Source organism: Scyliorhinus torazame, chromosome 15, assembly GCF_047496885.1.
Source record: "Scyliorhinus torazame isolate Kashiwa2021f chromosome 15, sScyTor2.1, whole genome shotgun sequence".
NCBI lineage: Eukaryota > Metazoa > Chordata > Chondrichthyes > Carcharhiniformes > Scyliorhinidae > Scyliorhinus > Scyliorhinus torazame.
In genome coordinates this window covers 119,556,180-119,580,405 of record NC_092721.1, presented here as the reverse complement: position 1 = coordinate 119,580,405, position 24,226 = coordinate 119,556,180, and the positions used below count along the sequence as shown (strand labels likewise).

Here is a 24,226-nt window from a genome sequence, read left to right as displayed (position 1 = left end):
AATACATTCTCCATTCTGAACCCAAGTGAATGTTTGTGGATGTCCCCTCGGAATCTCCCTGGATGATTGACACATAAGAGTTTCCAAACTCCACTCCCAAAACCATATTTTACAATCTTCTCTCATAACTATGCTTTCATTTAGTGGTTTGTATTCTGAAATCCAGACCAGGTTTTCCAAATTACACTTTAAACAAAGTTTCCGCTCCATTTGTAACAGCCAGGATTTTACACCAACCCCTTTAGGACTTATTTGTCTTGACTGCAGTGCACACTGCTCACAATTGCATTAACTCTTAATTCCTAGATGATATTAAAATAACTTTAAATCTGTTATTTCAATTGACTCTAACTTGGAGCACTTTATTTACTCTTCCTTGAATTCTTCTAACAATACCTTGATCTCTGTTCTCTTAACTTCAGATGTCTTAAATGTTCTTTCAGTCCCAATTCCCTTGTTATCTGGACTGCATCTTGTTCCTTAGGAAGGCTGCTTCTTTGTAGCTCCCTCCCTGTCTAGTCTTTCTTCTGGTAGATGTTCACTCCCCAAGGTCCTGTCTCCAACTGCTCACAAATTCAGCTAAAACTAAAACCTAAAAGCTTCTCTACCTCCATGATATCTTTCAAGTCTCCTCAGCTAAGTGAGTTGTTTAATTATCCACCACCATTCATGGCTGGACGTAGCAGGAATGCTGAACTTACATCTGGTGTGTCTTTTGTGGAATCACTTAGCTCTGACAATTACTTGCTGCTTATGCTGTTTGGCAGACAGGTAGACTTGTGTTGTAGCTTCATCAGGTTGTCAACTCGTTTTTAGGTATGCCTGATGTTGCTCCTGGCATGCACTCCTGCATTCTTCATTGAAACAGGATGGTTCCCCTGACGTGGAGTAATGGTAGAGGGAGGGATAGGCTGGGCCAAGATTGTACTCCATTTTTAACAGTAAATCCAATATCCAGGTTTTACAGCTCCCCTTCAAGCTTTCTTTGTCTTGACTTCTGTACAAACAGTTGCTTTAACTCTCGATTCCCAGACTCTATTAAGATGGCATCAAACTTTTGATTTACTTCTGAAGTCTGCTTTCCCACTTTAAATCTGGTTAGTGTAATTCTCTTTAACTCAAAACACTTCCTTGAATTCGTCTGAATAATACCTTGGTCTTTGTTCTCTCAAGTTCAGTCATCTTAGGGCATTCTTTCTGTCCCAATTCCGTGGTTATCTGGACTGTAACTGGTTCCTTGGAAGCTTGCTTCTTTGCTGCTCCCTTGTCCTGTCCAGCTTCTCCTGGCAGAATTGAGAGATGGTCACTCCCCGGTGTCCTGTCCCCAACTGCAATGTATCCAGCTAAAACTAAGAACAAAGGAAATCCCTTCCCTCTGAAAAGTGACCCCTGTTGCTCAATAACCACTGCAAGTTTATTTATTCTTCATGCCAAAACCCTCTCTAAGTACAATAGAAATATATTTGGAACGAAACCAACCCCCACACATATAAACATCTTTGTCCAGCATGAATCTAACTATCGGTTTTACCCTTCCACAAAATCATCAAATTAAACCCACTTCAACTTACACCTTATTTCTAATATTTACCAATACAAATATAAATCCCTTAAAATTGATTCCACAAAAGACACACCAGATGTAAGTTCAGCATTCCTGCTACGTCCAGCCATGAATGGTGGTGGATAATTAAACAACTCACTTAGCTGAGGAGACTTGAAAGACATTGACTATGAAAGCGGTGCGGTCCCTCTGTGTCGAATCAAGTGTAAATAAGTTATTACCACTTGAAGTTGGTGACAGTTCTATTAATATATAAATGATTAAGCATTTTCTTTAACTTTTCATGAAATATTCAGTGTGTATTAAATGTACTCAATCTTATTCAAGGGTCATTGTTAGTGAACATGCTCAATTTCAATTTGTTGCCCACTGAGATGAAGGAGGGCAACTCATTTGGCCCAGTCATTAGCCTAGGTTGCCCATCACTGTAATAGATGATTGAGAAATTATATAACCAACACATTTTCTTAGAGCTCCCGCATCTCAAAATTTCTAACTACACCACCGGTGATGGCAGGGAGAGAGACCTAGTATGAGCGGGGGGAGAAGAGAAAGTGTGTGCGATGGGTGGGGGGAGAGATAGTGTATGCAAGGGGGACGAGGGAATGTGTGTGAGGGGAGGAGGAAAAGGAGTATGTGCGATGGGTGGGGTAAGAGAGAGACTGTGCGAAGGGTGAGGGAAAGAGAGAATGTGTGCGAGGATTGGGCATCAAGGCTGTGGTGGCCCGAAAATAAAGCTGAGAACAGGGCCCCATGACTCGTAACTGCCTCTGACCTAGGTGACTCCAGGAGTATCCGACCCATCCAAATTCCCTCTTCCAATGAGCTCCAGCTCCACAGGCCACGGAGGGTGGTACTGTCGTAAAGTAGGACCCCAGAAGCAGTACAGAGCCTCCCAGATCTCAGCTTTCCAGAAGACACCAGGTCACCATGCCAACAGGGTGTAACAGTCAACAGGCTGCCTTTGCCTCTGCTGTGGATGTTGGGATCGCAGCAAGACATAGTAACAGGGCCATACCGGTGTCATCAGCCATGTTCTTCGTTGGTAGCCCTTGTCCCTGAGGGGCCAACCCTGCAGCCTGTGTTTTGCCTGTACGGGATCTGAGACTTGCTGAGGATGTATGAGTCGTGGATGCTCATGCAAGATTCATTTGTTATGGTCACAGACCAGCTAAGCATTGAGAGCATGAAAGCCTTTGTGGTTCCCATACTGGACTGCTTGTTGCCAGGGAGATGTAAGAGTCACGTGAATGCAGTCGATGGCATCATGCACCTGTGGGAATCTCAATTTGCTGCAAATCCCGGTGCTGTTGCTTCCTGGCTTGCCTGATCTCTGTTGAAGTTGACAAAGTTGTGCGCCTTGGCAAAAATGCCACCCATTACCTCTTGGATAGATTTGTGGATGGAGGCTTGCGGTATCCTGCGCAGATCCCCAGCAGTATGCTAGAAAGAATCATAGCCACAGAAATTAAACACAGTGGTCCATTTCACTGGCAATGGCCTCTGAGTTCCGTGGTGCGAAATCCTGCAAGAGGTGGCAAATGTGTGTGACCAGTTCCCTTGATATGCGCATTCATTGGCAACACTGATTCTCACTCATTTGCAGGTAGCACCTGCGCATTTTATAGATACTGGGACCATTGATGAGCCTATGAACGATGGTTCTCTGGGGTCCATCCTCTGTGTGTGGAGGAAGGCCTGTCACCCCTTGGTCTTGAGTATCCTGCTCATAACTTTGGAAACCCAAGCGCAGCTATCACATTCTTCCACATCTTCTGTCCTGCCTAAAAGCAATGAGATGGGCAATGCAATCACCAGGCTTCATCTTTCTGATGGTCTCCTAACTGCAGTATGAAAGAGATGAACTCTGGGGAGAGAAAACTGTCTCCTCAGTACAATCAAGTCTTTGCCTGTGGCTGCCTCTCAAGGCCGCTTTCTGCATGCTGCAGAATCCTGCCCACCACATGGATGCCCAGTTTTTGGTGTGCATGATAGTTGACCAAAATGCTAATCCCCCCCCCCCCACCATCCCCCCTGCAATTGCCTCAAACCATATGACTGAGTGATGACAGCTGCAGCCACTCGACTGTATCCTGAACTCTCATCTCAGACGCAGGCATTGTCCTAACCTGCACTCCGAGGCTTTGCACTTTGCTTGGGCGATTAGAGGCACTTGTCAATGCCTACTTAACCATAAAGTAAGGGATTTGAGTGAACCCTTCAGTTAGTGTTCCATGGTCACCTTTTCTAAAGGGATGCTCAAGCTTGCCCATTCTCCCAGTGATTCTGCAGCACCATAGTACTCATTGGATTTGTAAGTCTGCACACAAGGGGTTAAATGTAGAGCATCAAACATGGGTGAGCAAAGAATTCCACTGAGCATCCAGAGTACTGATCCAGTGACAATAATTCAATGCCACCATTCGGCTTTTCAAATTTTACCATCTGCCATGGGCAGATTTGAACCCAGGGCATTACATTGGACCTCTGAATTACACGTTCACTGGCAATACCATTCAGCCACCATCTCTGTAGATGTCCGACACTCTCCCCTTCCCAATGTTATCCTCTGACAACAGCTTGTCTTGCAACACCAGAGGTGGCTGCCCCAGGAAGGATGGTACCTCTCTCCTCACAAAGTCCCTCAGCTGCAGATATCTGAAACCGTTCCCTTTGGGAGCTCATACGTTTCCTTCAACTCCTCCAAAGCTACAAACATGCTCCGATAGAAAAGTGCCTAAAGCATCCTATCCCCGCCTGCCACCAACCCCAGCACTCGCATCCATCCCCACCGGCACAAACCCATAATTGTCACAAATAAAACCCATAACAATATGCCCTCTAACCCAAAACATTGCCTGCACTGGCTCCACACCCGCAATGCTGAAACCACCACTGGGCTCACAAAATACCGGACCGGCGAAAACGGAAGGGGCGCCCTCAAACATGTCCGCCGGCATGACGCAGCCTTCATCCGTCCCCAAACCGACCCCTCCTCTGCTGCCCATTTCCTCACCATTGCGATGCTCGCTGCCCAATAATAATTCATCAAACTCGACAACGCCAGCCCCCCCACTCTTCCCCCCTCCTCTCCAAATATACCCTCCTCACCCATGGGGTCTTTCTTCCCCACCCACACAAACCCTGAAATTATACCGTTTACCTTCCTAAAAACGGATATAGGGACGAAGACAGGGAGGTTCTGGAACACGAACCTGGGCAGCACCCTCATTTTACCCGTTTGCTGCAGCACGGTGGTGCAGTGGCTAGCACTGCTGCCTCACGGCGCCGAGGTCCCAGGTTCGGTCCCGGCTCTGGGTCACTGTCCATGTGGAGTTTGCACATTCTCCCTGTGTCTGCATGGGTTTCACCCCCACAACCCAAAGATGTGCAGGGTAGGTGGATTGGCCACGCTAAATTGCCCCTTAATTGGAAAAAATGAATTGGGTACTCTAAATTTATTTATTTTTTAAAATTTTAACCGTCTGCATGTGCCCAACCAGTGGCAGCAGTAACACATCCCACCTCGCAAAATCCGCATTCATTCCCTCCACCAGCCAAGTTAAGTTTATGCAGCTGCACTCAACTTCGCACTACCTGGATTCCTAAATACCGAAAACTCGCCCCCACCACCCAGAGCGGCAACTTGCCTCAACTTTTCTCCTGCCCTTTAGCATTAATCGGGAACACCTCACTCTTTTACATGTTTACGTTACATCCCGGAAACTGGCAAAATTCCCTCAAGATCTCCATGATCCTTCAAAGCGGCACACCGGGTTTGAGATATATAACAAAAGATTGTCCACATACAGCGAGTGCTGTGTTCTGCCACCGCAACCCCCCCCCCCCCCCCCCCAACACCCTAGTTGTCATTGCCAGAAACTCTATCACCAAAGTGAAGAGCAGACCGGACACCCCTGCCTCGTCCCCCGATGCAGACGGGAGTATCTCAAACTCGTCCTATTCATCCGCACACTAGCCACCGGTGTCCTGTACAGCAGCCAAACCCAATCTATAAAACCCTGATCAAGTGCAAACTGATCCAGCAAGTCCAACAAAAACACCTACTCCACCCCATCAAAAGCCTTCTCCGCATTCATTGCCCCTCGTGCCCAACGGAGGGCATCATAATAACATTAAGCAGCCTACGCACATTCACCGATAACTTCCGCCCCTTCACAAATCCCGTCTGTTGCTCCCCTATCACCCACGACACACAATCCTCTATCTGCAAGGATAACACCCTCACTAACAACTTTGCATCGACTTTAAGCAACGATATTGGGCAATACGACCCACACTGATCCGGGTCCTTATAGAAGCCTGCGGCACTGCTGTGGGCATGCTTCCCCTTACCCCTCGCCTCATTGTACATCTGCACTAACCTCCTTGTAACACTCCACTGAGAACCAGTCCAGCCCTGGGATCTTCCCTGCCTGCATCGCCCCCAACACTATCCATCACCTCCCTCGGTCGATCGGGGCCCCCAATCCCTGCACCCTCTCCTCATCCACTCTAGGGAACTCCAACCCTCCAGGATCTGCCTCAACCCCTCACCCCCTAGGCGGCGCCTCCGATACTTACAGCCATCTGTAAAAGGCCTCAAACACACCATTTACCCCCTCTCATCCCTCATCCTGCCAATCCCCCTCCTCACTGCCTGCTTCCTCCACTGGTGGGCCAGCATCCTATTCGCCAATTCCCATACTCATAAACTGCCACTCTGGCCATCTGCAATTCCCCAACAGCCTTCGAATGGACTAGACCCAAATTCCATCTGGAGCCTCTAACTCTCCTTCAACAACCCTGACTTTGGCACCATGTGTCCTTCTGATCCACTCTCAAATCTCAGCTACTAGCCTTGTTCTCTCCTCAAGTTCTACCCTCGCCTTATGCGCTCGTATCAAAATAAATTTGCCCCGAACTACTGCCTTGAGTGCCACCCACAGCATGGAGGCCATGACCTCCCTCATTTCATCCTGCTTCACATAACCTCGGATGGCGACCCTCACCATCTTGCACACCCCCTCGTCCCCCAACAAGCCCAGATCCAATCTCCACTGCGGCTCCAAACCCCCAGATCCAACCTCCCCCTTAACCACCCGCAAATCCACGCATTGCAGCGCATGGTCAGAAATAACGAGCGCTGAATACTCCAAGTTGGCCACCCTCGCGAGCAGCGCCTTATCCATCACAAAGAAATTGCCCCGTGAGTTCACCCAGTGCACATGTGAAAAATAAAAGAACTCCTTCGCCCTCGGCCTCCCAAATCTCCACAGGTTTCCACCCCCCCCACAACACCATTTAATCCATGAACCCCCTCAGCATGGGCGCCATGGTAGCACAGTGGGTAGCACTGTTTCTTCACAGCTCCAAGGTCCCAGGTTCGATTCCCGGCTTGGGTCACTGTCTGTGAGGAGTCTGCATGTTCTCCCCTTGTCTGCGTGGGTTTCCTCCGGGTGCTCCGGTTTCCTCCCACAAGTCCTGAAAGACGTGCTGTTAGGTAATTTGAACATTCTGAATTCTCCCTCTGTGTAACCGAACAGGCGCCGGAATGTGGCGACTCGGGGCTTTTCACAGTAACTTCATTGCAGTGTTAATGTAAGCCTACTTGTGACAATAAAGATTTTAAAAAGCTCCCGAGCCACCTGCGACTCGTTTGACGACTTAGGACTCGACTGGTCCAACCTCGGATCCAGAACTGTGTTAAAACCCAATGCATGTCCAAGTCCGGGATCTTCCCTCACACCCACTTCATAAAGTCCACGTCATCCCAATTTGGGGCATGACCATTCACTAGCACCACCAGCATCCCCTCCAGCTTCCCACTGACCATCACATACCTACCCCCAGATCAACCATAATCCTACCCCCTTCAAAAGCCACTTTCTTATTGACCAGCACTGCCACCTCCCTCATCTTCATGTCCGACATGTGGAACACCTGCCCCAACCATCCCTTCCTCAGCCTCACCTAATGTCCCAACTTCAGGTGCGTCTCCTCTGAAAGCACAACGGCTTCCTTCAAACTCCTCAAGTGCACAAAACCACGCAACCGCTTAACCAGTCCTCACACGTTCCAAGTAACCAGTCTGGTGGGGGACTCACTACTACCCTCTCCCCTGCATATCAACCATACCCTTTTTTTTAGCCGCCACAGCCCGCATCATGCACTCTTCCAGGCCTGCCCCTAGGTGTCCGTCGCCATATCTCCCTTCCTAACTGTGCCACATCAACCACACCCATGTCAGCAACTCTCCCCCCCACCCGAATAGCCAAACACAGAACCAGCCTATTCTCCCCACACTTCCCTTCTTGTGAGCTTTTCTGATCTCACCATTGAACATACCAGTCCCAATCAAGCGTGGATTCCTCTAGGTTCCCAATCTTTTCTATGTCCTGGCACACCTCTATACTGTAAAAAAAAGTTTTGAGGCACACCTTATATTATTTGTTTTCTTCCCTTACTGGGAACATCTCCCTGTCCTCACCCATTTCTTTATACCTCTCCCTGCCTCTCTCGCTTTTCCCTGGGTGTTTCCATCCTTTTTGAGATCTTGATTTTTGTGCAGGCGTATGGGACCTTTGTCTTCATTCCAAGTCCCATTGGTCATGCACATGGGCCTGACCAACCCACTGACTGGGAACCACTACCCCACCACACCCCTCTCACCAACACTGTAAAACTTTTCTTCGGCAATACTGTCACCTTCCGCCTTAATTCCTGTCCTATCCATTTGTGAGTTAATTTTCTGTTATCACCACAATATCATATTCGTATCTGCTCCTGACGATCACCAATCTTACTGAACATACTTTGTACATTTAGCTATTTACAATGTAAAGCTGAATTAGATCTTACGGCATCTTCTCTTACTCTCGAGCTAGGTCTCTCCCAATCCTTTATGCAACATTTTTCTCCATTGTGGTTCCCTTTCCCCTTCCAAATAAGTTGAAACCCTCATGCACAGAGCTATCAACAAGCCCCACGAGGACATTGGTGATTTTCTTGTTGAGGTGCAATCTCCCTGCATAGAAACAACCACCCCCAGAATCAATCCCAATGTTCCAGCAATCTAAAGCCCTTTCTTCTGCACCACCTTCCCAGCCACACAATTATCTGGAGTATTCTCCTATTTCTATATTCACTAGCACACGGCACCAGAGATCATTAGCAGGTAGATCTCGCTTACTATAAGGCCTTGCTTCTTAGGTCGGAATTTTCCAGAACCCTTACGGTGGAGGCAGCTCACCATTCCAACCACCATTCTCACCAGGCTCTTCCAACACCCGCTGAACTCAATGCCCATTTGTGTTGCTCGCTGGCCATGCCATGGAACCCGCTGTGGGCAGTCGCTTTTGGCAGAACCGGAAGATTCAGCCCAGGCCGGGCCGGAGAATCACCGGGCCGGGCGCGAATCGCACGACGCCGCCCTGACGCTGGTCCGACGACTCTCCGGAGAGCCAGAGAATCGGCGCCTTTGGCCCCGGCGTGGTCGGCGCAGCGCCGGTCAGGGGCCGCTCCACGCGCCCCCCCCCCCCCAGCGATACTCCGCCCGGGATGGGCCAAGCGGCGCCATCCACATGTGGTCTTACCCAGCGGGACCTCGGCCTGCACCCATCCAGGGGTGGCCTGGTTTGGGGGGGGGGCGAAGGGGTCCGACCCCGGGGGGCTTCCGCTGTGGCCTGGCCCACGATCGGGGCCTACCGATCGGTGGGCTGGCCTCTCAGTCTGGGGGCCTTTTTTGCTCCGTGCTGGCCCCTGTCGCCCTACGCCACATTGCATTGGGGCCGGTGCAGAGAAGGGAGCCACCGTGCAATTGCGCCAGTTGCACTGCACATGCGCGCATTGGCGCCGGCCGCACTGCGCATGCGCAGACCCGCGGTGCCCATATGACGCCGGTTTCGGCAGCTGGAGCAGTGTGGGTCACTCCAGTGCCATGCTGGCCCCCTATAGGGGTCAGAATCGCTGCTCCTGGGGGCATGTTAACACTGTCGTGAAACGCGATGGCATTTACGACGGCATCAACACTTAGCCTCAGGATCAGAGAATCCCGCCCTCCATCTTTAGTCTCTTTCCTCACTTCCTGAAACCTGCCAATGATGAATGTGATATAAAATAGTTACTTTAGAGATATTAGTTACTGTAATGTAGAGGTAGGCCAGTCTAATTCTGGTGAGTTCACAGACAAAGGATTTCAGACCGCATGGAAAAGCAGGAAGAGGTGTGTCCACCAAAGCAGGAGAAAAGGATGATGGGTAATAGGGGCCAGAGGAAGGGATTGGAAGTGAGCCAATCAGAATAGATCAAACAGGTCAGGAGGGATATAGGATGACCTATGGGCGTCGAGTATGGATTTCGGCGGCAGCGGTGCGCAGGGGCCTTCTGGGAGGTGAGTAGCGACTTTAAAACCACTTACCTTTACAGGAGCAGCCCTTTGGATTTTGGCGGCAGCGGTGCGCAGGGGCCTTCTTGGAGGTGAGTAGTGAGTTTAAAACCACTTACCTTTACAGGAGCAGCCCTTTGGATTTCGGCGGCAGCGGTGCGCAGGGGCCTTCTGGGAGGTGAGTAGTGTGTTTAAAAACCTTACCTTTACAGGAGCAGCCCTTTGGATTTTGGCGGCAGCGGTGCGCAGGGGCCTTCTGGGAGGTGAGTAGCGACTTTAAAACCACTTACCTTTACAGGAGCAGCCCTTTGGATTTCGGCGGCAGCGGTGCGCAGGGGCCTTCTGGGAGGTGAGTAGCGACTTTAAAACCACTTACCTTTACAGGAGCAGCCCTTTGGATTTCGGCGGCAGCGGTGCGCAGGGGCCTTCTGGGAGGTGAGTAGCGACTTTAAAACCACTTACCTTTACAGGAGCAGCCCTTTGGATTTCGGCGGCAGCGGTGCGCAGGGGCCTTCTTGGAGGTGAGTAGTGAGTTTAAAACCACTTACCTTTACAGGAGCAGCCCTTTGGATTTCGGCGGCAGCGGTGCGCAGGGGCCTTCTGGGAGGTGAGTAGTGTGTTTAAAAACCTTACCTTTACAGGAGCAGCCCTTTGGATTTCGGCGGCAGCGGTGCGCAGGGGCCTTCTGGGAGGTGAGTAGCGACTTTAAAACCACTTACCTTTACAGGAGCAGCCCTTTGGATTTCGGCGGCAGCGGTGCGCAGGAGCCTTCTGGGAGGTGAGTAGCGACTTTAAAACCACTTACCTTTACAGGAGCAGCCCTTTGGATTTCGGCGGCAGCGGTGCGCAGGGGCCTTCTTGGAGGTGAGTAGTGAGTTTAAAACCACTTACCTTTACAGGAGCAGCCCTTTGGATTTCGGCGGCAGCGGTGCGCAGGGGCCTTCTGGGAGGTGAGTAGTGTGTTTAAAAACCTTACCTTTACAGGAGCAGCCCTTTGGATTTCGGCGGCAGCGGTGCGCAGGGGCCTTCTGGGAGGTGAGTAGCGACTTTAAAACCACTTACCTTTACAGGAGCAGCCCTTTGGATTTCGGCGGCAGCGGTGCGCAGGGGCCTTCTTGGAGGTGAGTAGTGAGTTTAAAACCACTTACCTTTACAGGAGCAGCCCTTTGGATTTCGGCGGGAACCGGAAGTTCGACCTCTGGCAAGTTCCACCCCCCCCCCCCCCCCCCCCCCCCCCCCCAACCAATAAATTCTGGTGGAGAGGAAACCCGAGACACTACACATGTAGTGTATCCCACCCACCCTCCTCCTCTAACCTAGTAATAAGACCCATTGGTGTAAGGTAAGTGCCATATTATATTATTATATTATTAGCATTGTGCAGGTCAAGGATTGGAGGTGGAGGAGCAGTCTCTGTCAGCGAGAGAACCTGAGAACATCTCAGAAGGTAAGCAAGTGATTTTTACTTTTATACCTTTTTTTTCAAATTGTGTGTGTCGGGGGGAAACTGAAGTGACATCACAGAAAAGCTGTGACCTGAGTGGCTGGTTGGGATTCTAACCTAAATTTTTTTGAGTATTTGGGAACTAATTAAACATAATAACTTAATTATAATTTAGAGGATATCTAAGCCAGAGATCGGAGAATATTATAGTTAGCTATCGCATTTCTATTAGAAATCTAGTGCTAGGAAACAGATAGTTGACAGTAACTTTGTAATTTAAAAAAAAAAGTAGTTAAAAAAAAAAAAGACAAATTTTAATTTTAATTAATTGACGCAATGTCAGTTAGAGGGGTGCTGTGCTCTGACTGTGAGATGTGGCAGGTCCGGGAGGCTTCCAGCGTCCCGGATGGCTTCATCTGCAGAAAGTGCACCCAACTGCAGCTCCTCACAGACCGCATGGTTCGGTTGGAGCAGCAATTGGATGCACTTAGGAGCATGCAGGTGGCGGAAAGCGTCATAGATCGCAGTTATGTAAGTGTGGTCACACCCAAGGTGCAGGCAGAGAAATGGGTGACCACCAGAAAGGGCAGGCAGTCAGTGCAGGAATCCCCTGTGGTTGTCCCCCTCTCAAACAGATATACCCCTTTGGATACTGTCGGGGGGGATAGCCTATCAGGGGAAAACAGCAGCAGCCAGAGCAGTGGCACCACGGCTGGCTCTGATGTTCAGAAGGGAGGGTCAAAGCGCAGAAGAGTAATAGTTATAGGGGACTCTATAGTCAGGGGCACAGATAGGCGCTTCTGTGGACGTGAAAGAGACTCCAGGATGGTATGTTGCCTCCCTGGTGCCAGGGTCCAGGATGTCTCCGAACGGGTAGAGGGAATCCTGAAGGGGGAGGGCAAACAGGCAGAGGTCGTTGTACATATTGGTACTAACGACATAGGCAGGAAGGGGCATGAGGTCCTGCAGCAGGAGTTCAGGGAGCTAGGCAGAAAGTTAAAAGACAGGACCTCGAGGGTTGTAATCTCGGGATTACTCCCTGTGCCACGTGCCAGTGAGGCTAGAAATAGGAAGATAGAGCAGACAAACACGTGGCTAAACAGCTGGTGTAGGAGGGAGGGTTTCTGTTATCTGGACCGCTGGGAGCTCTTCCGGGGCAGGTGTGACCTGTATAAGATGGACGGGTTGCATCTAAACCGGAGAGGCATAAATATCCTGGCCGCGAGATTTGCTAGTGTCACATGGGAGGGTTTAAACTAGTATGGCAGGGGGGTGGGCACGGGAGCAATAGGTCAGAAGGTGAGAGCATTGAGGGAGAACTAGGGAATAGGGACAGTGTGGCTCTGAGGCAGAGCAGACGGGGAGAAGTTGCTGAACACAGCGGGTCTGGTGGCCTGAAGTGCATATGTTTTAATGCAAGGAGCATTACGGGTAAGGCAGATGAACTTAGAGCTTGGATTACTACTTGGAACTATGATGTTGTTGCCATTACAGAGACCTGGTTGAGGGAAGGGCAGGATTGGCAGCTAAACGTTCCAGGATTTAGATGTTTCAGGCGGGATAGAGGGGGATGTAAAAGGGGAGGCGGAGTTGCGCTACTTGTTCAGGAGAGTATCACAGCTATACAGCGAGAGGACACCTCAGAGGGCAGTGAGGCTATATGGGTAGAGATCAGGAATAAGAAGGGTGCAGTCACAATGTTGGGGGTATACTACAGGCCTCCCAACAGCCAGCGGGAGATAGAGGAGCAGATAGGTAGACAGATTTTGGAAAAGAGTAAAAACAACAGGGTTGTGGTGATGGGAGACTTCAACTTCCCCAATATTGACTGGGACTCACTTAGTGCCCGGGGCTTAGACGGGGCAGAGTTTGTAAGGAGCATCCAGGAGGGCTTCTTAAAACAATATGTAAACAGTCCAACTAGGGAAGGGGCGGTACTGGACCTGGTATTGGGGAATGAGCCCGGCTAGGTGGTAGATGTTTCAGTAGGGGAGCATTTCGGTAACAGTGACCACAATTCAGTAAGTTTTAAAGTACTGGTGGACAAGGATAAGAGTGGTCCGAGGATGAATGTGCTAAATTGGGGGAAGGCTAATTATAACAATATTAGGCGGGAACTGAAGAACATAGATTGGGGGCGGATGTTTGAGGGCAAATCAACATCTGACATGTGGGAGGCTTTCAAGTGTCAGTTGAAAGGAATACAGGACAGGCATGTTCCTGTGAGGAAGAAAGATAAATACGGCAATTTTCGGGAACCTTGGATGACGAGTGATATTGTAGGCCTCGTCAAAAAGAAAAAGGAGGCATTTGTCAGGGCTAAAAGGCTGGGAACAGACGAAGCCTGTGTGGCATATAAGGAAAGTAGGAAGGAACTTAAGCAAGGAGTCAGGAGGGCTAGAAGGGGTCATGAAAAGTCATTGGCAAATAGGGTTAAGGAAAATCCCAAGGCTTTTTACACTTACATAAAAAGCAAGAGGTTAGCCAGGGAAAGGGTTGGCCCACTGAAGGATAGGCAAGGGAATCTATGTGTGGAGCCAGAGGAAATGAGCGAGGTACTAAATGAATACTTTGCATCAGTATTCACCAAAGAGAAGGAATTGGTAGATGTTGAGTCTGGAGAAGGGGGTGTAGATAGCCTGGGTCACATTGTGATCCAAAAAGACGAGGTGTTGGGTGTCTTAAAAAATATTAAGGTAGATAAGTCCCCAGGGCCGGATGGGATCTACCCCAGAATACTGAAGGAGGCTGGAGAGGAAATTGCTGAGGCCTTGACAGAAATCTTTGGATCCTCGCTGTCTTCAGGGGATGTCCCGGAGGACTGGAGAATAGCCAATGTTGTTCCTCTGTTTAAGAAGGGTGGCAGGGATAATCCCGGGAACTACAGGCCGGTGAGCCTTACTTCAGTGGTAGGGAAATTACTGGAGAGAATTCTTCGAGACAGGATCTACTCCCATTTGGAAGCAAATGGACGTATTAGTGAGAGGCAGCACGGTTTTGTGAAGGGGAGGTCGTGTCTCACTAACTTGATAGAGTTTTTCGAGGAGGTCACTAAGATGATTGATGCAGGTAGGGCAGTAGATGTTGTCTATATGGACTTCAGTAAGGCCTTTGACAAGGTCCCTCATGGTAGACTAGTACAAAAGGTGAAGTCACACGGGATCAGGGGTGAACTGGCAAGGTGGATACAGAACTGGCTAGGCCATAGAAGGCAGAGGGTAGCAATGGAGGGATGCTTTTCTAATTGGAGGGCTGTGACCAGTGGTGTTCCACAGGGATCAGTGCTGGGACCTTTGCTGTTTGTAGTATATATAAATGATTTGGAGGAAAATGTAACTGGTCTGATTAGTAAGTTTGCAGACGACACAAAGGTTGGTGGAATTGCGGATAGCGATGAGGACTGTCTGAGGATACAGCAGGATTTAGATTGTCTGGAGACTTGGGCGGAGAGATGGCAGATGGAGTTTAACCTGGACAAATGTGAGGTAATGCATTTTGGAAGGGCTAATGCAGGTAGGGAATATACAGTGAATGGTAGAACCCTCAAGAGTATTGAAAGTCAAAGAGATCTAGGAGTACAGGTCCACAGATCACTGAAAGGGGCTACACAGGTGGAGAAGGTAGTCAAGAAGGCATACGGCATGCTTGCCTTCATTGGCCGGGGCATTGAGTATAAGAATTGGCAAGTCATGTTGCAGCTGTATAGAACCTTAGTTAGGCCACACTTGGAGTATAGTGTTCAATTCTGGTCGCCACACTACCAGAAGGATGTGGAGGCTTTAGAGAGGGTGCAGAAGAGATTTACCAGAATGTTGCCTGGTATGGAGGGCATAAGCTCTGAGGAGCGATTGAATAAACTCGGTTTGTTCTCACTGGAACGAAGGAGGTTGAGGGGCGACCTGATAGAGGTCTACAAAATTATGAGGGGCATAGACAGAGTGGATAGTCAGAGGCTTTTCCCCAGGGTAGAGGAGTCAATTACTAGGGGGCATAGGTTTAAGGTGAGAGGGGCAAAGTTTAGAGTAGATGTACGAGGCAAGTTTTTTACGCAGAGGGTAGTGGGTGCCTGGAACTCACTACCGGAGGAGGTAGTGGAGGCAGGGACGATAGGGACATTTAAGGGGCATCTTGACAAATATATGAATAGGATGGGAATAGAAGGATACGGACCCAGGAAGTGTAGAAGATTGTAGTTTAGTCGGGCAGTATGGTCGGCACGGGCTTGGAGGGCCGAAGGGCCTGTTCCTGTGCTGTACATTTCTTTGTTCTTTGTTCTTTGTTCTTTGAAACTTGATACCATTTGAATTGATTTGCAGAGATCCCTTTGTCTCTTTGTTCATTCGCTTTCTGGGATGTAGGAGACAGGATGTCTCCTATGTTTCTGTGAAATGAATCAAGCTTGCAAGCTAAATAAAGTAACTAATGCTGTACCTGCAAATCCATCTCGACTTTTATTGAGGCCAGACTGACGGGTAAAGAAACTTGGGATTCTACACCAAGAGCGTCTCATCCCTACTTCCACTTATGCTTTTAATATCAATATAGACCAATCTCTAACTGTTCATCTCTCAGAATATTCTGCAACTACCCAGGGATGCAAAATAAATAAACATCACCTGCTACTCATAAATCAGCTCTTTCCCTTCTGCTGAGATCACTTTATTTTAGAATGTGGGTAACTTAAATGTTTCTTATTATCCAGATACCTCAGATTTTAACTTAACATAAAAAACTTCAATGTCATTATCCCTCTTTATTTATTTTGAACTCTATCGCCTAGATATGATTAATTAAACAATGATCATAATTATGAAAATCGCTTTATCCAATATGCAATGTATAAAATATTGGTTAGAGTTTATAAATGTTACGAAATTGGCTTATTTGTAAATTGGTTATGTTCGATGTTGATTAAAATGAAGTAAATGCTTACATGCACACTTGCTTCTTGTGCGATGACGTATTCCTGATTTCTTGTTGCCTCTCAAGATTCAGTCAATTCAGGGTCAAAGTCATTTGCAGTGGCTCCGATATCCTACTCTCAGCCTCCCACTCTCTGACCGTCTCTCGCTTGTGACATTTTAATCTTATAACCAGTAGACGTCTTTTGTGATGGCCTGTGAAAATTGACAATTTTTGCATTTTTTCCTTTCAGTTCAGACACCTTCTTGGGAACAATGCCATGGTTTCCAACTGGGCAATGTTTTATTAGCTTTCCAACTCAATTTCTCAATCTCTCGTAATTTCCACTTGATATCCATCTATCCTGCACGTGTATATTCTAACAAGGGGCAAAACCCCTTTGAGTTTCTCCTTTCTATTCCTAAGGCAGCAAATCCAATGCAAAGGGCTGCATATTTCCCAGGCTATGGATGTGGATTAAGAGCCAGGGTTGGGAGTGAAATCTGATTATAGATTTCAGGTCAGCTACCCGCTGCAGAGATTGTGATCAGTCTTTGTGGAGATAACTAAGTGAGTAAGTAATGATGCAAATATGGCTGATGAACTGACAAGTTTGGTGTAGATGCAAAACCAGGGCCAGAATTCTATGGGCCACCACCCTGACCAACTATTGACCCCTGCCATTTACCCTTCCTCTAGTTCTCGACACTTAGTTCGAGGCAGCTAGCTGCAGTGCCTTCAAGGAGCGACTTCCTCCCAGTGATGGGCAGAAGTCCCACCTTCTGCCAACCAACACTAGTTAGAGTGTGAAATAACATCAGGCTTGCTGGAGTCAGCACTGCCAGGCTTAAGCCATCCTGAAACTTCTGGCCCTCATCACTTTGCACTATCATCGGGGAAATGCATCATAAAATGTTGAGCGATACTGACATGAAGGGCTGAAATTTTCCGCTCCTGCACTGGCAGGTTAAGAGAGAGCACTGGACCAAACTCAGAACAGAGAGCGGGATATTACGCCAGCGGGATTTTATGTTGCGGCCAAAATCAAATGAACATTTGAACGGCTCGCCACATAAAATTCTGCCCATAGTGTGCAGGTCAGCAGGTCAGCTAACTGACGACCCTGCCTCCGAGCAATCTTGCCGGTGACAGGGTCAACACAACAGAGGCCACCCACCCAGCAATGGCAAGTTGCCAATTTCACCCATTAATGGACCAAATGGGGGGGAAAGTTGACATCACTGCCCGGACCTTGCCAACAGCGGTGGATGGATCCTCTTTTGCCTGAGCCCAGAATTGAACTGGATGTGACCCCCCGTCAGCAGGTCAGCTGGCCATCAGTATGGCCTCACTTCTACTTCTGTTGCATCAACACCACAACATTTAGTATTGCACCAACTCTTCTAAATGTGGTTAGTAGCTGAACCAATCATGACTAACTAATATGGTAGCCATGATAATCAAAAACATATTGATGAAGATGCTCTAAAGATGAATCTTGAAGACTTCAGGAAATAGGAGTATAGATATATCCTTCAGCAATTGGTTCCATTATGGAAGTGGCCGTGGAATGAAAGATTGTCAATGCACTGTTTTGGAAACAATTGGTTTTTGTAGTTTGTGTGGATGATTACCTCTTAGTTTGTCATTGCTGGGGGACATTAAACATATGTTGGGATGTGATGGCCAGAATCGTGGCTTCAGACCACCTTTCCACATTGGTAGCCTGATAGCTGTGGCTTTGTGAGAGGACTTTTTTCTTGAAATGCTACATGGTCACCAGCCTGCCTCAGCAATGCCAACTCTCAAGGCAGGGTTGCTAAATACACATCACAGTGGGTCCTCTGATTTGGGCCACTTGTAGGTTCCTGACCTAGAACAAAGGCCAAAATCAGGAGCACGGTCAGATCGGGTATGTCCAGTCCAAAGAGTTATTTTATGAGAGCAGAAATAGAAAAAATGATTTTGGCATTAATGAACATGTCTGACTGGAAACAAAAACAGAAAATGCACGAAAAACTCAACAGATCTGACAGCATCTGTGGGGCGAGAAACACAATTAATGTTTTGAGTCCTTATAATACTTCTTCACAGCTCTTCTGTGAAGTTCCAGTGTGAAATACGCACTGGCGCAATATATGTGGTAACGCTGCAAAAACATTCTAACTCAGCATTATTATTAGTTTAAAAATAACACCAATACACTTTGGTACTTTTACCGACTTTATTGTGAAATTAAACCTTAAAGACTTTTGTGTACATTTGTGATTTATATCAAACATATAGTGGAGGAAAAAAAAGCAAAAGGTACAAATTCACAATTTATATGGCCTCGTATGAAATAAATGCTCTATACTGTTTGAAACAGCAAAATGAATGTTGAAAATGAGTTTTGAAAAATGATGCAAAAAAATTGATGACACAATTAAATACAGGAAATGTTCATTCATGGTGGATACATTTTATAAAATGACCTCTCCTCCACAAATTATAACTTGTGTTAGCTTATTGACAGTGCAAGAAATGTTAATACATTTTTATATCTACTGCTACTTTTTTAAAGCAATATTTATTAAGAGTTCCGAGTAGATTCCCTTCCCTGAAAAACATTAAGTGCACTAGCAGAAGTTTTACAATGGAATTACAGCCATTATTGATTCCTGAGCAGAAAAGATTTATGGCCTTCCACCCCACAACTTGCCGTGTAAGAATTTGTGACCTCTGTGTACAGAAACAATGTCCGCTTGACTTTTGGAAATGCTAAATTAATGTCTGAAACATTAGCTGCTTATTTTGGAAGCGAAGAACAAAATATTGAATTTAATATTTAATTAAAATAAATTACATTTTGCAATTTAATGTACTTCACAAACATAGTACATTTGTACAGATACAAATTTTAACTGTCATATATGCTTTCCATCTCCATTCGTCCTCCGTTGTCCATTTTATGAGGTCTGATTGGTTTATGGTAACCGCCAGGTATACTTTAATGTTTTACAGGTTACATTTTTAACAGAAACAAACCTGTAGTTTTCAACATCTCCGGGCAGATTTGCTTCCCAGTTTGTTCCTATATAGAACCAATTACATGAATGAAGCAGTGGATTTTACAGTGTGACAAGTACCCAGTCATGGCACCTCTGTCAGATGGCATCCATTACCTGATATCAGTGAGTGATCTTAACACATCAACATTTTTGCCACTTCACTGGCCAGAGTTTTCAAGATGGCGAGCAGTTGGCGCTCACCATCCTGAGAGTCGATGCGTAACGCGCTCCCACTGACTCAGAAGTCCACTGCCATATTACACTCAATTGAGTTCTGATTGGCTGTGGGTAGGACTTCCATCTGCCCCTGGAAGCAAGTCCTGCCTTGACAAGCTGTTGGCCAATCTGATCAGCTGCCAGCTCTCCAACCTGTCCAGGCACAGCGCTGTAGTGGCCAAATGAGGCACTGCAGCGCTCTGCCTGGAACAAAATCTCGGACTGTTCAGGTAAGTCCTGGGGGTGGGAAGGTGGCTGGGAATCAGAAGATGGGGGGGGGGGGGGGTTGTGGCATTGGGGGAGGGGGAGGATAGGCCAGGGGAGTGGAGATGGACCAGGTCTCACAGGACCCAGATGGGAGGCCTCAATCCCCCCAGCCACATCCTGCCCAAAATAGATAATTGTTTCTTTTTCTGTTTCTTATCCTGCTGTGACCCACGCCTGACAGCCTAAAAATTGATGCTGTGTAGGAAAAAGCCTTTAAGTGGCCATAAAGTGGCCATAGGACCTTAGTAGGGGTAAGTGAAGTTTTTAAGCCGAGACCCTGCTTGCTGAACTGCAAACTTTAATCTGGGTCAGGACGGGTGGGATCTCGGGTGGAATCAGGTCCATGCAATTTTACACTCAACCCCCCACCCACCCCGCCATGTCAGAGTCTGCCTGGGCAGAACGTAAATTTCTGCCCAATGTTCCTGATGGGGAAATTGGCCAGCTGGCTTTAAATGAAGTCTGGATGGTAAAATACCATGGTCTAATTTCTGGCACTGTGGGTGCGAATTTCCACAAACTGAATGGAAGTACAATCAAAATCATACCCTCATGTTTCTACGTCTCTCACATACTCTGTCCAGGGGATTAATTCAAGTTTGTCAGCATTGACAAGGACTTGGACGGTTTAATCAGATGAATATAATTTAGACAGCAACAGTATAGTGGAGAAACTACTGGAAGGAAATGGGTACCAATAAGAACAGGGCAAATAAATTGAAGTGTTAAACTGGCTAACAGAAATCGGAATTAGATTTCAGTAATTGCACTTTGTGGAATCTTTGATAGTGAAAGAAAGCATAAATATTTTGTGTCAGTGAAGCTTCGTTGTTAGAGCATAATTGATTCTAATTCATGCAACACCAGACCATTCCTCATTTGGGGGAATTAGGTTTTTTTGTACTAAGGTGCAGAATGTCACTGCCGCTGTGCTTTATTATTCTGGATATTGCATAAAAACTTTAAATCTCCAGACTAGATATAGCACAGTTAAATATGAATATAGCTCTTTCTTATTGATCTTTACAACATACGTTAGAGGGCAACTCAGATGAGCAACCTTTGCAAGATTAGTTTGGAATTTCCATTTCCCACAAAGCCACCCTATAGGTTCACTGAGTGAGATCGCCAATTTCTTTCAAACTGTGACATATATTGGGAAGGACCAAGTTTGAGACTGTAAAAGTTACTTCATGGAGATATAAGAGGTCAAATTGATCTCCAACAGTGGTGCAAAACAGGCTGGCACTGAATCAGCAACTGATTTTTCATGGTACCCATTTCTATTTTCCACTAATTTGACAAGATTTTTAATTTCAGCCAAATAAAAGCAACCAACATGGACTCTAGAAAATGAGTCTCTGTCATAACCCCCATGAGGACCACAAGCATCTTCCCATGGGATTCGTGGAGTACTAGCTTCCCAGATAGGGGGCAGAGGTCACCCGCCTCAGGCCCGTTATGTACCGATATAAAAGCTGGCCCAAAGCAGGGCCTAGACAGACCAGCCCTCCCAGTAAGGATTGCACTGGGAGTGAGATGTTGCTTCACGCAGAACTTTGTGTATAGTTAAAATAAATTAATGTTCCACGTTCGCCTGCTTCTTCAAGTTACTAAAATCTCCCAAAAAAGTTTGAACCATTATTCTGTGAACCTGGGGCAAAATTCTCCGGTATCGGCGCGATGTCCGCCGACTGGCGCCCAAAACGGCGCAAATCAGTCGGGCATCGCACCGCCCCAAAGGTGCGGAATGCTCCGCATCTTTGGGGGCCGAGCCCCAACCTTGAGGGGCTAGGCCCGCGCCGGACGAATTTCCGCCCCGCCTGCTGGCGGAAAAGTCCTTTGGTGCCCCGCCAGCTGGCGCGGAAATGACATCTCCGGGCGGCGCATGCGCGGGAGCGTTAGCGGCCACTGACGGCATTCCCGCGCATGTGCAGTGGAGGGAGTCTCTTCCGCCTCCGCCATGGTGGAGACCGTGACGAAGGCGGAAGGAAAAGAGTGCCCCCATGGCACAGGCCCGCCCGCGGATCGGTGGGCCCCGATCGCGGGCTAGGCCACCGTGGGGGCACCCCCCAGGGCCAGATCACCCGCGCCCCCCCCAGGACCCCGGAGCCCGCCCGCGCCGCCTTGTCCCGCCGGTAAGGTAGGTGGTTTAATCTACGCTGGCGGGACAGGCATTTTAGCTGCGGGACTTCGGCCCATCCGGGCCGGAGAATCGTGGGGGGGGGGGCCCGCCAACCGGCGCGGCGCGATTCCCGCCCCCACCGAATCTCCGGTGTCGGAGAATTCGGCAACCGGCGGGGGCGGGATTCACGCCAGCCCCCGGCGATTCTCCGACCCGGCGGGGGGGTCGGAGAATCTCGCCCCTGATTCATTCGGCGGGGAAACAAAATCAGCTGCCAATTCACTATAAGCCTATTTTAGAATTCTGGGTGGATCAATTTCATCCCCAAGATTTTTATTTTATTAATTGAGGCTGAATTCAGGACCAAATCCCAAGCAATATCTTAGTTAACTTAATCACCGAGACTTTGGTATGAGGAAAATCATACGAGATACCACATAGCTCATAAGTATTAACAGACTGTTGGATCGAAATAATAATGCACAGCATGAGCTAAAACATACTATCATGTTTTTAAGAAATTTCTAAGACCACTATTTTAAATAAACTTTCATTTAAAACACTAACTGAAACAAATGGATTCACATCTTTGTTGAAAAGTGCACACAGGAATCATGGAGTTAACACATTCCTTACTAACTTCAGAACCACTTCTCATGCTCCTGGTTCAGATGACACCACATGATAAATTCACTGCTCCATCCTCTCAACAGAGAGCCATGCTAAAACAAAACGTGGATTGGAGATAGGGCTACAACATTACAAAGCAGATTCTCCCACTAGCATATCTTCAAATGGGGATTCCATTGAGATGACAGAATTGGTGATCCTTAACTTTACATTCCCAAAGCAAACCAATACCAGTTTATGAACATCAGCAGTGCGCTAAAATTATATTAGAACCGTGAACAAATTTATTTTAACTTCCATTGCACAATTGTGAATTACACAGGATAGGAAAGTAACTGATATCACAGATTTATTAAAGCTTTTTAGCCAGATATAAACTATCGAGTATATTTTCCATTTTTGTATTCCTACGTCTGAGCATTGTCTGCCGAGACTACATATTGGAAAATGGAGAGCGCAAAGCCCGGATTTTCATTCTTCAATTCATTTAAATTTATAAAGCAAAATTTGACTATATTCTATATGTTAAACATTATTTTCATATTTTAAGAGATTAAAGCTCAACAAGACGTTAACCCCCGTGGCTCAATAATGAAATGCTGACTAAGATACTGATCCCCAGTGTCAGATAAATTGGTGACTGTAAAAACACTATGGTTTAACTTTGTGTGTCTGGATCTATCCAGGAGCAAGGAGTCAGTGTTCCTTCACTCGGCTGCTGTCCAGCATTCGCTGTGCAAAATTACATTTGTGTGGATGTCAGGCGAGCAAAGGAAAATATACCTTTAGCAATCTATATCTAGGTTCAAATGTGAAGAATAACTATTGCAGTGAACAAGAGGAGGACTGCAGATGACCCAACATAACTCCTGGAGAAAAGGAGAGAAAATTGAGGGAAGGGGAAATCATAGCATGAGAATATGAAGTGCAATTGAAATGGTCAGAGTTCCTCATCGCCAACTTTATCCGATGGCAAAGAATACCCGATGTTCTTTTTCTTATTTTGAGCAGTGCGTCCAACCTGAAAGAAGAGTAAACCTGCAACTAAAGAAAAGAATATGCCTGCAGGAGTCGCCATGAAAGACCAACCAAATTGAATGTTGAGCTTTGGATGTGGACATAATTTATGTGGTTCGATAATCTGGTCCACCACAGCAACGAGAGCTTGAATCCAATAGACGTACATTATCGTGGAAAATGCGGACAAAATACCTAAAAATAAAAATAATTGTAATCAGTACAACAGGAAATCATTGATATTTGAATGTTTTACTTATCGAGGTTTTTAACTGTTACCTACCATGTGAAGATTTATTTGTGCAGCACCAAGTAAAAGCTAGCCAGTTTTACTGTGATGGTCATAATGTCAAAAGACTCAACTTTCATTATTTTTCCTTATATTTTTAACAGATTCAGTGCATATCTGCACGTCACAAACATGACTTTATTGCTCTTCAGTTTTACTTATCGAGGTTTTTAACTGTTACCTACCATGTGAAGATTTATTTGTGCAGCACCAAGTAAAAGCTAGCCAGTTTTACTGTGATGGTCATAATGTCAAAAGGCTCAACTTTCATTATTTTTCCTTATATTTTTAACAGATTCAGTGCATATCTGCACGTCACAAACATGACTTTATTGC

At 47.0% G+C, this 24,226-nt stretch overlaps 1 protein-coding gene across 1 annotated transcript in view; it reads right to left on the bottom strand.

The window, feature by feature from the left end:
• Positions 1-18,501: 18,501 nt before the first annotated feature.
• The window catches only part of LOC140391775 (transmembrane protein 182-like), a 154,045-nt gene continuing 148,320 nt past the window's right edge, over positions 18,502-24,226 (bottom strand). Inside the window, exon 6 of the mRNA XM_072476638.1 lies at positions 18,502-23,796. Coding sequence (XP_072332739.1) covers positions 23,525-23,796 — 272 coding nt within the window. The 3' untranslated portion in view covers positions 18,502-23,524. The remainder of the gene's footprint in view (positions 23,797-24,226) is intronic.